Source organism: Eurytemora carolleeae, unplaced genomic scaffold (assembly GCF_000591075.1).
Source record: "Eurytemora carolleeae unplaced genomic scaffold, Eaff_2.0 scaffold298, whole genome shotgun sequence".
NCBI lineage: Eukaryota > Metazoa > Arthropoda > Copepoda > Calanoida > Temoridae > Eurytemora > Eurytemora carolleeae.
In genome coordinates, this window is record NW_019397132.1 from 212,417 (window position 1) to 229,671 (window position 17,255).

The window sequence follows — 17,255 nt, forward strand, 5'->3', positions numbered from 1 at the left end:
AATAATAATAATAATAATAATAATAATAATAATAATAATAATAATAACAATAAGAATAATAATAATAATAATAATAAAAATAATAATAATAAGAATAATAATAATAATAATTATAATAATGTAATACTAACCTGAGTACTCCAGGAAGAAGGAAGGATTGTCTCCAGGCTATGTCTAGTTCAGCCAAAAATTGTCCAGAACAATTTTGAACCTTAAAAAAAGATTAATATTACTAAATATTTAACTATTTCAATATTTAACTCTCTCAATATTTAACTATCTCAATATTTAACTATCTCAATATTTAACTATCTCAATATTTAACTATCTCATTATTAAGCTATCTCATTATCTAACTATCTCAATATCTAACTATCTCAATATTCAACTATCTCAATATTAACTATCTCAATATTTAACTATCTCAATATTTAACTATCTCAATATTTAACTATCTCATTATTAAACTATTTCATTATTTTACTATCTCAATATTTAACTATTTCAATATTTGACTATCTCAATATTTAACTATCTCAATATTTGACTATCTCACTATTTAACTATCTCAATATTTAACTATCTCAATATTTAACTATCTCAATATTTAACTATCTCAATATTTTACTATCTCAATATTTAACTATCACAGTATTTAACTTTACATATATACAATAAATGATATTTCTAAAAATCTAAGTGTCTTACATCATAGACATGAGAGAACAGCGTGGCAATATCTCTCTCAGTGGCGCTGGCTAAAAAAAAAAATAACTGAAAATGTTGTTTGATTTTTGTTTCTGCAAAACTAATCCTCATTAATACAAATTGTAAGATATAGCAAATGAATCGTATTTTTTCAAATATTTTGCCTCTCTTAATAACAATTGTTTAGCAATTATAGACACATTTGAAAATATATTTTAAACTCATCAAATAAAATGAACATAGAGGGATTTCTAAATTAAACTGAATCCGAGCAACCAGTGGTGTACAAATGTAAATGAAACTTCTGGGGGCCCCGCCCTCTATTGATAGAGTAGCATGTCCAAAGCACAATGGTACCCTTATAAGCTATGTATGATCCAAGTATGAATTAAATATTCATATTTTTGTTTTTAAAACCTGATTATGTAACATCTGTGGGTTTTTTTCATTTTTTGGTTCAGAAACGATGAAAAAATTAACAGAATTTAACACCTTTTTAAAGTTATTAGATTGAGATTTCAAGAGGATCGAGGATGCTCATCAATCTGTAAATGGAGAGTCACTTAAAATTACAAAGACAGTCCCTTTCAAGGGTATAGTGCAAGGAAAGTTAATTGCGGTCGTATATACTCTGCGTACACATTGAAACCAGTTCTCTTTGGGCGGAATTTGTAAACAATAATAGATGCATCAGTGTTTGTTTAGTATCCGAGGAGGTTAAAAGCATTAAATTTTGATAATTTTGATAATTCACATAATAGTTTCCTATGACCAGAATATTTCATTGATTTTTTTATGTAAAAGATGGATCCCATGTCAGGCTTCGACATCCGTCTTGTGTTTACATTACCGCCCAGAGACAGTACACTGCAGTACAAAAGATGTGTACACTTCTGAAATAACTTTCCTTGCATTACATCCTTGGTCCCTTTAATCCTAATTATCTTCGGACTTTCCTTATATACATAGTTAAAGGTTATTGAACTTACTGGCGAGGTTTGTGAGAAAATGACTGGTTAGAATATTCAGGGACTTTAGGTAACTTGCTTCAGACGAGAGAATCTGAAATAGATAAATAAATTTATAATTAACATTTTTTTGCTGTTCTTGAAGAGTTTTAAAATACATATGACACATATTCAAGGTTTGATTCTTAAATGTTAATTTTTTTACCTCAAATTTAGCTTCTTGCAATTTTCTTTCTTCCGAAGACATTTTTAATAGAACCCCACTTTCTTTCACCTAAAATTCAGTTTTTATTGGAACAACAACAACATTTATTTAGCAGAGGATTTTAGTTATTCAATTTATTTTTCTGTCAAATTCTCACCTCAGGTATTTCAGACCAAAGAGTCCTCTTTCCATGCAGCGTTAGCATCTCCAGAGCAGAACTACGGGTTAAGCTCTCCTCGGAATTGTAACCAGCTGGTTTAAGGTTGTCTAAACTAGCTTCCTCTATATCTTCGGTTTCACTAAATTTAGACTCTAAATGTTGACTACAGGATTGATCACAGTTGGTTTCTTGGTTGATTTGAGGATTAATCACCTCGTTTATCGCTAGGTTAAAAGGTTTACTTATTGTTTGTTTTATTTGATCGATAGATTGATTGATTGACGGATTGATTGATTGATCCAAAGATTTGGTGTTATAAACACTTTCATAAGTGTGCTCTGGAAATTACATATACATTTTCATTTAAAATATATATAGACATAGTTTTGGGGTTTGGCAAATCTTGACTTCAAAGATAAAATATAGATTGTTATTGTTTGTATATTTATTGTATAATGTATATGTTATTCCTTTATCTGGGCCTGACATTGTCACATATCCATCGTAGAACTGGTATAAAGGTTCTAAAGGTATTTAATTGGTTTTCATCCTATCAGACATTTAAAGGACACATGATAAATATTGAATACATGTGAAAAGTCAAGTTTGCTTAAAAATTAAATACTATTCCTGAATTAAGAAGCGTTGAAGCATAAGATCCCTCTATAGATGATTCCGCGGCAAGCTGCGCAGAGGAAACCTTGTTGAGAATTGCTGACATCTTGGGTTTCGGTAATTTCTCAGGATAAGGTTTGGAAAACCGGTCTGGAGTAATCAAGGAATCTTGATAGACAGGCTCCATTGTTTTTGTTAACCCTATCTGTGTGGGCTTTATAGGAATGGGTGGGCGTGTGAGAGGAAGAGGTGGGACTGGAGGGGCGGGCGGAGGAACATTGGGGCGGATAACTTGAGTACAGCGGCGAGATTTTCTTCTTCGCGGTGGAACAGGAAGACGACTGGTCATCTGGAAATTTAAAAATTCAGATGATCTTAATTAAAAGTAAACTAAATTCTTAAAGAGGCTGTATATGTTTTTTCAAGTAAAATTCTTCTTCAGATAAACATGCCTGATTCACAACGGTATCATTGCGGAATCTATGCAATAGAGACCAAGAACTTAATTTACAGAATTCTTGACTTTATAAGCTGAAAAAGGACGATGTATGTTTCTTCTCATTGTTGCTTTAAAAGTTACAGTTGGGAATCCAGCATATCATTAAAACAATGCTTACAGTTACGGTTACTTCAAAAATAATAGTTAGCAAAATAAAGTTCAACAATTTTTAGACTTTTTTTGCTATTTAGGGTTGGAAAGAACCCAAGCAGATATATTCTGTTATATTTTTCTAAATTTAGGTTTTAGATCTACTATAAGGATTATCTAGTTTTGAACCAGCATATATTTATTATCCAGATCTACTGTATGTATTATCTAGTTTTGAACCTGCATATATATTTATTATCCAGATCTACTGTAAGGATTATCTAGTTTTGAACCAGCATATATTTATTATCCAGATCTACTGTAAGGATTATCTAGTTTTGAACCTGCATATATGTATTATCCAGATCTACTGTAAGGATTATCTAGTTTTGAACCTTCATATATGTATTATCCAGATCTACTGTAAGGATTATCTAGTTTTGAACCTGCATATATGTATTATCCAGATCTACTGTAAGGATTATCTAGTTTTGAACCTGCATATATGTGTTATCCAGATCTACTGTAAGGATAATCTGAAATGATGTATTATCGGAACCAGTGAGCTCAGCCCGTACACCAATACCAGGCACATTCATATCTGATGGATAATAATTATAATTAGCAGAATTAAATTTTTGACTAAATATAAATTATGAAATAAAAAATATAATTAATGATTTTAAGGAAACCAATTAAAAAAAAAACAATTAAAAATCAATACCAAAAAAAGCAAAAAATTTAAAATAATACGATAAATCGTAATGATTTGATTAATATTTAATCTCTATTTAATGTTTCTGAAGAGAATTTAAAATAAACTGTCTTCAATGTTTTCCAAAAAAAGAATGCACGAATAAAATCTTTTTCTCTTCGGGAGCTCCCTGAGATTCTGCTGCCTACCCCGGATATAAAAGGAAAATATCGAATCTGTAAAGGAGTGATTTATTCTAAATTCTTTTCCCGGAAAAATCTAGAACTAGAACAAGTTATCTTCAAAATTTCTTTCTTTCTTCTTAACCCCATTTAATTTTTTGAAAAAAAAACTGATGATATTTTCTAAAAGCAAGCTGATAAGATTACCCGAATTAAAAGAGGCGGGGCATCTGGACTCCTCCCCATAGGAATTACTGGACTGGCTGGACTCCTCTCTGTAGAAAATACTGGACTGACTGGACTCCTCTCTGTAGAAATTACTGGACTGACTGGACTCCTCTGTGTAGAAAATACTGGACTGACTGGACCGACGAATTTTAGATAATCCTTTTGAAAAATCATTCTTCTTCATCGACCAGTTTCGACGAAGCTTTTTTATTTTTCGACCAGCCGCCGAAACCATCGATGTCAGTGGTTTGATTCGTCGCTGATTTTCGTCAAAATCTGATTAAATATAGAATGATAGTATAATAAGAAGTAATTTTAATTTCAAAAATCTTTAAAGGGACTTTAAGCGTAATTTAAAGTGGCCCTCTATGAAAAAATGGCAAGGCCTTGAAACCTAGTAATCTGATGAAAAATATGGATGATACCATCGTTTTTCTGACTCGCAAAGTGGTCAATTCCAATATAATTTCTCCAATACTCCTTATAAGCAAAAAATGCGCAACTCGCAGTCTCAAGTAACTTTTGCAGAAAAACTGCAAATGAAAATAAACAGTTTAAAACCGTAAGATGGATTTCTAATTCATACTTGATCAGATAAAGCTTTTAAGAAAACCTTTGCAAATCGGTCTTTGATATCTTTGCAAGGAGGGTCAGTTCCAGGGAATACGAATAAAGGGAAAGGAAATGGCGTTGGTCTGGCATGAGAAAGCCAGTCGCACTGCTTTGCAGACAAGTTCGGTAAACCTTACACACACTCTTTTGGTACAGACACACAACATGACTACAGTCAAGGAAATTGCAGAACAATGTTGTTAATTATAATTAAGCTTGAATAACGATTAGTTTATTGTAAACTTTAATCAAATTATATTCTTTGCTTGAAGATTTGGCTTATAGTGTTGTCTTAAATATATAAATAATAAACTACATGTATATTAAACTTATTTTTAAGTAAACAATTAACAATAAACAAATGTACTCTCCTAGACTAAATACCGAGATTCGTATGCACTGTATATATACCTGCAGTAAACGATATCCTACAGTACACGCCTTCGGTTCGGTAAACTTTACACACACTCTTTTGATACAGACACAAACACATGACGTTTCCGCCCCCTGGTCACTTCAAATTACGCTATAGTCCATTTAATGTAAGAATAATAAATTTGTTTTAATTTTTAAATCTTTAGTACAACAAATTCAACTAGAGAAATAAGAATAATATAAACTATTATTACTAAAAAGTTGTATCAACAATATACAGAATATAGAATAAAGGATTTGAAACTGCACAGTATCTAATATAAACCTGAGTCCACTCCGTTCTGTCCGATAATATCGTAGATTGTCTGATAAACCTCCTCCTCCTCCTCCTCCTCCTCCTCCTCCTCCTCACCCTCAACTAAACAAAACATTTTTGTTTGTTTGCGTCATCTTAGTTATCTCTTAGTTTGAGTTTTCTGTGTTATCTCTAAGTTTTTATTGTCTCTGAGTTTGTGCAGCCTGTGTATTTGAGTTGTCAATTATTTCTAAGTTTGATTGTCTGTAAAATTTCTGAGTTTATGTTGTCTGTGTTTATGTTGTCTTTGTTATCTCTTATTGTCTGCGTGATCTCTGAATTTATGTTGCCTATGTTATCTCTGACTTTGTAATGTCAGTGTAGTCTCTAAGTTTGTATTTTCTGTGCAATCTCTGAATTTATGTTGCCTATGCTATCTCTGACTTTGTAATGTCAGTGTAGTCTCTTTTTTTTTGTGTTGTCTGTGTTATCTCTGAGTCTACCATCTCTTCGTAATTCTGAGCTTGTGTTGTCTGTGTTATCTCTTCAGAGTTTGTGAGTGTGTGTTTTTGTTGTCTGCATGTTGTTTGCATGGTAATTTGTTACGTCTCAATGGATGTTTGTTGTCTAAAAATGTGTGTGTGTGATGTCTGTGTATGTTGGGATGCAATCTATATGGATATCTGCATAAAAATGATGCAACTTGAACTTGACCCTAGCACGTTCAAAATAGCAAGAATATACAGATAGATAGATAGAAAGATAGATAGATAGATAGATATAGATAGATAGATAGATATATAGATAGATAGATAGAAGGGGAGGGGGTAGCTTGGAAAAATGAAATCTTATTTGATCCTTTGCCCTAGGTCAAGATTATATATCAGCAGGGTGCAATCGATTTTCTTAAATTAATCATATGCTCCACTGCTTACCGCAAGCTTGGTCTTTCTATCCTACTCAACTCTTTCTATCCTACTCAATTCTTTTTATCCTACTCAACTCTTTCTATCATACTCATCTCATTCTAACCTACTCAACTCTTTCTATCCTACTCAACTCTTTCTATCCTACTCAACTCTTTCTATCCTACTCAACTCTTTCTATCCTACTTAACTCTTTCTATCCTACTCAACTACTTCTATCCTACTCAACTCTTTCTATCCTACTCAAGTCTTTCTATCCTGCCCAACTCTTTCTATCCTACTCAACTCTTTTGATCCTACTCAACTTTTTGTTTTAGACTCGACTTTTTCTATATTACTCAACTCTTTCTAGCTTACTAAACTCATTCTAACCTACTGAAATTCAAAATTATTTTAAATTTTTTTTTTCTGAAAATTTATCAATTTAGATTCTTCTTGAATATCATCTAAAAGTGCAGTTTTATCTGTATTTAACATTAACATTGGTCAGGTGGTTTAATAATGGGAAGGGGGGAGGGAGCAGGCAGGCGCGAATAGGGGGGTGCACTTTTGGCGCGCGTAAGCGCTGCGAAAAAAAATTTTTGTGCACCCCCTTAAAAACCGGTATTAAGAAAAAATAACGTTTAAAATCTATATTAATGTACCTGAAGGCTGACTATTAGTCATCTGACCATAATTACCAATCATTTTAAATGAAACCCCGCGAAAAAAATATTGTTAATAAGATTAAGGTACAAGAAAGAATTTGAGAAATAATTATAAAATGGACAAGGATGAACTGTCGTCTGAATGAGGGACTAGGATGAGCTTGGATGAACTGTCTGAAACGAGGGACTAGGATGAGCTAGGATGAATGAGTATGAATGAGGGACTAGGATGAGCTAGGATGAATGAGTATGAATGAGGGACTAGGATGAGCTAGGATGGATGAGTATTAATGAGGGACTAGGATGAGCTGGGATGGATGAGTATTAATGAGGGACTAGGATGAGCTAGGATGGATGAGTATGATTGAAGGACTAGGATGATCTAGGATGAATGAGTATGAATGAGGGACTAGGATGAGCTAGGATGAATGAGTATTAATGAGGAACTAGGATGAGCTAGGATGAATGAGTATTAATGAGGGACTAGGATGAGCTAGGATGAATGAGTATGAATGAGGGACTAGGATGAGCTAGGATGAATGAGTATTAATGAGGGACTAGGATGAGCTAGGATGAATGAGTATAAAATGAGGGACTAGGATGAGCTAGGATGGATGAGTATGAATGAGGGACTAGGATGAGCTAGGATGAACTGTCTGAAAAGAGGTACGAGGATGAGCTAGGATGACCTGTAAGCATGAAATACTAGGATGAGCCTAGGATGAACTGTAAGGTTGAATGCAGAATTCTCTAAAATATTTGGCAACCTGTCTTACCACTTGGATAATATTTATGTTTTTAGTAAATGTGTTCAGAGCTTCATGTCATCTTATCTAAGCTTGTATAGTATCCATGAATCTTTAACGATATAAATTATATTTACATTTATAATAATATCATAATGTTAATCACATAACTGAATTTCTTAAAAGATATATATTTTTATTTTGCATCCAAGAGTGAAGTTTTGATCTCTTCTGCGATTTGTGAAGCTGAATCATTCCATCAAGTTTTGTATCTATATATATGCACACTGGACAATCCATGTATCCCTGATCTCTACCTGTATCCTTGTATCCCTGTGTTCCTTTATCCCTATATCCCTGTATTTCTGTATTGTATCTACCTGTATCTCTGTATTGTATCTACCTATTATCCCTGTATCTGTGTATTGAATCCATGTATCCCTGTATCTCTGTATCTACCTGTATCTCTGTATTGTATCTACCTGTATCTCTGTATTTTTTTTACCTATTATCACTGTATCTGTGTATTGAATCCATGTATCCCTGTATCCCTGTATCTCTGTATTGTATCCCTGTATCCCTGTATCTCTGTATTGTATCCCTGTAACCCTGTATCCCTGAATCTCTGTATCACTGTATCCCTGTATCCCTGTATACCTGTATCTCTGTATCCTTGCATCCCTGTATTGTATCTACCTGTAATCTCCTTCTCTGCATCCATCCATAAACATACATCCTCCCAGATATAAGTTCTAAATAGTGATTTTACAATATTATCAATTATCACTTAAAAAGGACAAATACTAAAAATCTTTTATTTGAAAATTTTTATTAACTTTTTGGTTCAAATTATTTTGTTTCAAAATGTTTTGTCATGTTTAAATATTAGAACTGGAGGTTTGCAACTTACTTGTTATGTTAAACATCTAAGTGTACCTGACATTATCAAGATCAGGATATAGGGGTCTAAACTTCTAAGTGTACCTGACATTATCAAGATCAGGATAAGTTGTTCTAAACTTCAGATCATAGGTTCCTGAACCCTTAACAACCAATCCTAAGTTTAAAAGAATGAGTGAGTGCTAAATATTATGTATTTTCTATATTTCTCAACAAATCAAAGTTTTCAATTTCTAAATCTTGTTCTCATATAACTAGATAAAAAGATAAATCTGTCCAAACATTTAAACCCAGCGAACAACTCCTTTTCAACCAGTTTAAAAATCAATTGGTTTCAGTTAAAATCTGCATTTTCCAAACCAATTCAGATTTAAGAACCCTGCAAGGAATAATGTGAAATGATAATGGTGCGAGAATCAACCAGAGAAAATTAAATTAATTTCTCCGTTTGACTCTAAACGGACTAACCAGGGGGGGATTTTTTCGATATTTGAACTTAATCGCAGTTTGGTCTATAAATCAACAATCTGTAATTTACGAAGATTTCTCTTATACCTTTTTCTTCAAAACGCTTATGCTAAAAAAACACAGCGTTCCTTAAGAGCAAAAAGTTTAACTTGGTATTGCGGAGCAAATTCAACTTGTTCCTAGTTCTCCTGCACGAGGGAGATTGGAAACAAGTTTCCATCAAATCATATCACTCCGTCCTGGTGAGATATTCAGGTTTTTATATGACACAACTGGAGACATCTTTTACATGCTTAGTAACTTTTTTCTTTTAAAGTTATTTAATTAATTTTTTTCTCAGACTTTTCTGCATGTATTACCTTGTTCAATATAGATTTTCATGAGTGTTCTTTCAAAACTCAAGTATGTACATAAAAGAACGTTTAGTTACCTATTTTACTCTTAATAATGTTTTGAGAAACCTAAACTCGGGACAACTTACACCAAACGACTGCAAAGAGTGAAAAAAAAGAAGGCAAATGATATTTGAATTTTTAATAGGATATCCATTAACGCCATCATGAAAAGTTTTTCATTAAATCATATCTGCTTATCCTGCTGAGATATCGCTGGTTCCCGGAGATGCACCTTGAATATTTTGGAATTTTATGACATTTTGGTTCAAATGGGTAAAATTTCTAGATAAAAACTTTGGCTTATCCATCCTTATCTTAATCCTTTATTCTTCCATCTTCATCCCAATCCTTTAATCTGTACTTTGCCATCTTAATTTTAATTGTGTATCAATTACCCTGTTCTCTTCTATCTTAATCCTAAATCTTTATCCTTTACTCTTCCATCTAAATCCTTATCCATTGTGAATTATTCCTCTTTCTTCCATCTTTATTCTAAATCGTTATTCTTTACTCTTCCATCTAAATCCTTATCCATTATCAAGTATTCCTCTTTCTTCCATCTTTATTCTAAATCTTTATTCTTTACGCTTCCACCTTAATCCTTATGCATTATGAATTATTCCTCTTTTTTCCATCTTTATTCTAAACATTTATTCTTTATGCTTCCATCTTAATCCTTATCCATTGAGAATTATCCCTTTCTCTTCCATCTTAATCCTAAATCTTTATCCTTTTCTCCTCGATCTTAGTCCTAAATCTTTATCCTTTTCTCTTCCATCTTAACCCTAAATCTTTATCCTTTTCTCTTCCATCTTAACCCTAAATCTTTATCCTTTTCTCTTCGATCTTAATCCTAAATCTTTATCCTTTTCTCTTCCATCTTAACCCTAAATCTTTATGCTTTACGCTTCCATCTTAACCCTAAATCTTTATCTTTTTCTCTTCCATCTTAACCCTAAATCTTTATCCTTTTCTCTTCCATCTTAACCCTAAATCTTTATTCTTTTCTCTTCCATCTTAACCCTAAATCTTAATCTTTTTCTCTTCCATCTTAACCCTAAATCTTTATCCTTTTCTCTTCCATCTTAACCCTAAATCTTTATTCCTTTCTCTTCCATCTTAACCCTAAATCTTTATCAAACATCGATATCTCGCCAGGACAAGGAGATTTGTTTTGATAGAAACCTGTTTCCTGGTCCATGATAGGGTTTATGGAAACCTGTATCATCCTCAAGTATTAACCAAAGAGAATAGAATATATATTAGAGTGGAATTTAGAAAATTCCTCGGTATGAATTTTGTCAGCCCCTTACAGCCTGAAAGGGAGTTCAAAGTGTACAAATCATGTAAATGTTCACAAATTATATGCAGTAGAGTACATGTATACAGTATGTTCCCTAGACCAAGGATATATTGAAGAGAAGGAGGGGGCGATAGGGTTTCCGTACACTTTGCTGTGACGTTTTTGGACTGCTGAAGAACATCCTTTTATTCATAGTTATAACGGATCATCGTTTGTTAAGTGAAAGGCATATGTGAAATGATAATTGGTCAATTATGAAACCAGCCAATTTCATAATTTGGGTTTCTTTTAATATTAATTTTAGATTTTCTATAAAATGATGTTCCAGGGCCCAAAAAATTATATAGCGCAAATATGTACAAAGTGCACCTGCAGTATGGAAACAGTACAACAAAATGGCCGTTTTACACGTTTTTCTAGTAAATTCCACTCTAATATATATTCTATTCTCTTTGGCAGTAACCCTCTTTGTTTGGTCCTTCGTGCCCGTTTGGTGCAAGTTGTTGTTCTCAAAACACAAATAAAGAGTAAAATAGGTAACTAGACGTTCTTGAATGTACAGACCTCGGTTTTGGAAGGAGATTAATAAAATTTTTTAGTGAACTTTGTAATACATGCAGAAAGGTCAGGGAAAGAAATTTACTGAACAACTTTAACTGAAAAAAGTTATTAAGCATGTATAAGGTGTCTTCAGTTGTACAGGGTGTGTCCTATAAAAATCTCAATATTTCACCAGGACGGAGTGATATGATTTGATCCTAAAATCCTAAAATCCTATGTTGGGACACCGGGACACCATGTGGACACAAAAAGCCTGAAGCCTGATCATTATTCTTAAACAAAGCAAAGTTTTTAAGAAACTATTATCTTTCGTATTTTGCATTTACAATTTAAAGGTACTAAACATTTTAATATTTCACAAGTTTTTTCAAAGACAAATTTTGTACATTTTGAACTTTAGAAAGTCAGATTCATTCACTTAAAGGAAGTAACCGGCAATGTATGGTAGTTGAACCGGGAAAGCAGTTTTGAAATTTTTAGGATTCATTTAAGACCTATCAGACGTTTTAAATTCAATTTTTAAAACCTTTTTCAGTGTCCATTCTGGCAAATGATTTTGAGAATCGGTACAGAAACTAATAACTGAATAAGATTCGTTATTTTTCGATGATAAGATTTAATTTTTATTTTTTCAATCTGTTCCTAAACAACTTATTTGTTTACTGACGAATTTTTAAAAAACCGATTCTCAAAATCATCCCTCCAAAATGGACAATCTATGAGTATTTTAAAGATTGAATTTGCGCTCTGCTCAACAAATATGCATCGTAAAAACGTCTGATATGTCTGAAATGAATCCTAAAAAAATACTCTACAATACTACATTCTCAGTTCAACTACCATACATTGCCGGTCACTCCCTTTAAAGGGGATGTTGGCGGAAAATGAAAGGGGTGAACGATTAGGCGGAATCTCTATCAAAATTTGGATTCGATCGCTACTAATTTTACTTCTATCTGTTACGTCCACAAGGTGAAAACAATTAATACCCAAGATTCATAATTCATTTAAATTTAAACTGATTCTTTAAATATTACAATGTATGAATTCCTAAAATGTTAAATGTAATTTTAATGTATTTTGAATAAAGAAAAAATATGTTTCTCCTTATAGACCTTGCAGATAGAAGTAACATTAGTAGCGATCGAATACAAAGGAATTGAGTCTTTGCCACAAACTCTGAATTTATGATCCCTATATCTTTGGAACCCAATGTCGCAAATCTTTGATATTTCAAACTTACATTGTTTGATCTAACAAAATTCATAGTTTGAAATATCTAAGGTTTACGACATTGGAATCCAAAGATATAGGGTTTAGAAAAGCAGAGTTTGTGGCAAAGACTCAATTCCTTTGTTTAGGAGTCAGCCTAACCCCCTTTTATTATTCGCAAACACTTCCTTTCCTTAAATGTTAGAGATTATTTTATATTTGATTTGTAATTTGATATTTCACCCTTATTTATTTAAAAACTGTTTAACATAAACTAAAAGATAAAGATCTAGGTGTGTATATGCAGTGCACAAACTGAATATTGCGTATATCCGGTTGGATTTCAAGAATTGTATTACAGTTTAATTAAATTAAATGCCTGCTCACGAATAAGGTGTATAAATACATAAATCAACTATTTAAAGATTATTCTAGAGAGATTAACAATAAAATAATCTTATATTTGAGTTCCCACTACGTCAGAAATAAAATAGACTAAAATAAGAAAAAATAATGAGCAAAAAAACATTTAATTGAATTTAAATGTCTAAAAGATTGTTGTCAAAGTTTTTAAAATATTTTGATTGAGTTACCTTTCCTCCCCCGGCCCATTAATGCAATTCATAAAATATTTACTAAAATAAACCTTTTGGCACGGTTGTTTGTTAAAGATAAAAAATTGACATTTGCAATTTTAATGTAATTTGCAATTTTGTGCGCCCAGATACCCAGATAGATAGAAAGAAAAGAGAAAGAAACTCTCGAGTCTTGAATGAAAAGGGTGGATAAAAAGTGACAGAAGTAGATAGGATTTAGTGTACAAAGGTCTTTTTTTTAACAATTTTAGTCTTTTGTTATCTTGCTTGTTCATGCATTTTTTAAAATAACAAAAAAAAATTTTTGCAGATTTTTCTGTTATCGTTGCTGGATTTTGAAGGCAAAACCTTTTTATTTCGAACGGCCATAAACCTTCTCCGGGATCATTTAAAGTCCTACAAAATCAGCCGTTTGGACGATATTTAGACGAAGAAAAGAAAATAGATAAATACCTGAGTAGTTAGAACCTTCTGTACTAGTATTATATATACCAGAATCAGATCCAATGCTGCTTAGGGGGGCATCTACACATATTCATTTATATTGGGATAATATTCATTATATAGGGATAATATTAATTATATAGGGATAATATTCATTTATATAGGGATAATATTCATTTATATAGGGATAATATTCATTATATAGGGATAATATTCACTTATATAGGGATAATATTCATTATATAGGGATAATATTCATTATAGGAATAATATTCATTTATATAGGGGTAATATTCATTATATAGGGATAATATTCATTATATAAGGATAATATTCATTATATAGGGATAATATTCATTGTATAGAGATAATATTCATTTATATAGGGATAATATTCATTATAGGAATAATATTCATTATAGGAATAATATTCATTTATATAGGGGTAATATTCATTATATAGGGATAATATTTATTGTATAGAGATAATATTCATTTATATAGGGATAATATTCATTTATATAGGGATAATATTCATTATATAGGGATAATATTCATTATATAGGGGTAATATTCATTTATATAGGGATAATATTCATTTATATAGGGGTAATATTCATTTATATAGGGATAATATTCATTTATATAGGGATAATATTCATTTATATAGAGATAATATGTAATATATAGGGATAATATTAATTCATTTATAGAGATAATATTCATTATATAGGGATAACATTCATTCATATAATAATATTCATTTATATAGGGATAATATTCATTCATATAATAATATTCATTTATATAGGGACACTATTCATTTATAGTGATAATATTCATTATATAGGGATAATATTCATTATATAGGGATAATATTCATTATATAAGGATAAAATTCATTATAAAGGGATAATTTTCATCTATATAGAGATAATATTCAATATATAGGGATAATATTAATTCATTTATAGAGATAATATTCATTTTATAGGGAAAACATTCATTCATATAAAAATATTCATTTATATAGGGACACTATTCATTTATAGGGATAATATTCATTATATAAGGTTAATATTAATATATATAGAGATAATATTAATTTATAGGGATAATATTCATTTATATAGGGATAATATTCATTATATAGTGATAATATTTATTTATAGTGATAATATTTATTTATAGTGATAATATTCATTATATAGGGATAATATTCATTATATAGGGATAATATTCATTATAAAGGGATAATATTCATTTATATAGGGATAATGTTCATTTATATAGGGGTAATATTCATTTATATAGGGATGATATTCATTTATATAGGGGTAATATTCATTTATATATGGGTAATATTCATTTATATAGGGGTAATATTCATTATACAGGGATAATATTCATTCATATAGAGATAATATTTATTAAATAGGGATAATATTCATTATTTAAGGATTATATTCATTTATAGAGATAATATTCATTATATAGGATAACATTCATTCATATAATAATATTCATTATATAGGGATAATATTCATTTTATAGGGATAATATTCATTTATATAGGGATAATATTCATTCATATAATATTATTCATTTATATAGGGATACTATTCATTTATTGAGATAAAATTTATTATATAGGGATAATAGTAATTTATATAGGGATAATATTCATTCATATAGGGATAATATTCATTATATAGGGATAATATTCATTATATAAGGATGATATTCATTATATAGGGATAATATTCATTATATAGGGATAATATTAATTTATATAGGGATAATATTCATTTATATTGATAATATTCATTATATAAGGATAATATTCATTATATAGGGATAATATTGATTTATATAGTGATAATATTCATTATAGGAATACTATTCATTTATGTAGGGATAATATTCATTATATAGGGATAATATTCATTATAGGTATACTATCTATTTATGTAGGGATAATATTTATTTATTGGGATAATATTCATTATAGGAATAATATTCATATAGATACAGATACTTTTCATTAAATGAATAATATTTATCATAAAGATTATATTCATGAGAATTCTGTAGAATTTAGATTTTTGTTTGTTTCCTTAACGTTCTTCATTTTTTTAGAATTAGTTGTTTCACCTTTTAGAATTAGTTGTTTCCCCTTTTTAGAATTAGTTGTTTCCCCTTTTTAGAATTAGTTGTTTCCCCTTTTTAGAATTAGTTGTTTCACCTTTTTAGAATTTTTTGTATTATTACCTATAGCAATTAGGGATGACGATGTAATGTATATTTCGTCTGCATAAGATGCATGTGATGCATGTGATGCATTTGCTGAACTAAGGAAACTAAATGGTGGAACTCGCGGAGCCTCTTCTCTAAAAAATACAAATTTTATTCGGAATTATCAAAAAAATCAAATTAGTGCCAAAAAAATATTGATTAAAAAGCATGAAGAGGTTTACCTTTGAGGTGTGTTGTAACTACTTCCAAAGGAACCTTAAGAAAATATGGAAAATTAGAAAAAATTGAAATATAGAAAAAGTTTGTTCCCCTCTTCCCTCGTCATATACCCCCTTCCCCTTCCTTTTTTGACTCCCCCCTCCCCTCCCCAGGTGAAACCTTCCTACACACACAGCTCCATTTCTGTTTGTAACTCTCTAGTCACTGGTGCACCTATATCCCCCTCCAATTCTGTTTTTTCTACCCAAGGGCGTATACTGGGGGGGGGGGGGGAGGTAATGCTTCCCCCTAGAACCAGGGAAAAAGAATAAAAGGAAGGGAAATGGCGCTGATCTGGCAGTCGCACTGTTTTTCAGACGAGTTCATTATTATACACGCACACTCTTTTGGTACAGACACACAGCATGATTACAGTCAAGGAAAAAGCAGAACAATTTGTCGTCAATAATGATTAAGCTTGAATAACGAGTAGTTTTTTGTAAACTTTAATCAAATTATATTCTCTGCATGAAAATTTGGCTTATAGTGTTGACTTATATTTATAAATAATATATTACATATATATTAAACTTATTTTGAAGTAAACAATTAGCAATAAACAAATGTACTCTCCTAGGCTGTACAAATACCGAGATTCTTTTGTTTTGTATACACCGACGGTACAACTATATAGTTCCTTATCACATACGCAAAGTCTTTCGTTACAGACACACAAACATGACGTTTCCGCCCCCTGCATAGAACTTAGAGCTATCACACTTTGCAAATCTTAAACTAAAGAGTGAAGTTTGTACCCCTCCGAATATTCCAACTCCCCAGTCCTGTTTGCCCTTTCCATCCACTAGTCCCCTTGATTGCCCCTCCATCCACTAGTCCCCTAGATTGCCCCTTCGATCCACTAGTTCCCTTGAATTCCCCCTCCATCCACTAGTTCCCTAGTTTGCCCCCTCC

At 31.2% G+C, this 17,255-nt stretch overlaps 1 protein-coding gene across 1 annotated transcript in view; it reads right to left on the reverse strand.

Moving 5' to 3' along the window:
• LOC111712207 (uncharacterized) overlaps positions 1-17,255 on the reverse strand; it is an 18,489-nt gene that overhangs the window by 480 nt on the left and 754 nt on the right. The window contains exons 2-16 of the mRNA XM_023486752.1: positions 16,307-16,340; positions 16,101-16,219; positions 13,839-13,910; positions 8,935-9,007; positions 8,647-8,702; positions 5,662-5,754; positions 4,329-4,625; positions 3,743-3,846; positions 2,672-3,005; positions 2,512-2,565; positions 2,039-2,379; positions 1,882-1,950; positions 1,698-1,770; positions 709-758; positions 132-211 (exon numbers count right to left, since the gene is read on the reverse strand). Coding sequence (XP_023342520.1) covers positions 132-211; positions 709-758; positions 1,698-1,770; positions 1,882-1,950; positions 2,039-2,379; positions 2,512-2,565; positions 2,672-3,005; positions 3,743-3,846; positions 4,329-4,625; positions 5,662-5,754; positions 8,647-8,702; positions 8,935-9,007; positions 13,839-13,910; positions 16,101-16,219; positions 16,307-16,340 — 1,849 coding nt within the window. The remainder of the gene's footprint in view (positions 1-131; positions 212-708; positions 759-1,697; positions 1,771-1,881; positions 1,951-2,038; positions 2,380-2,511; positions 2,566-2,671; positions 3,006-3,742; positions 3,847-4,328; positions 4,626-5,661; positions 5,755-8,646; positions 8,703-8,934; positions 9,008-13,838; positions 13,911-16,100; positions 16,220-16,306; positions 16,341-17,255) is intronic.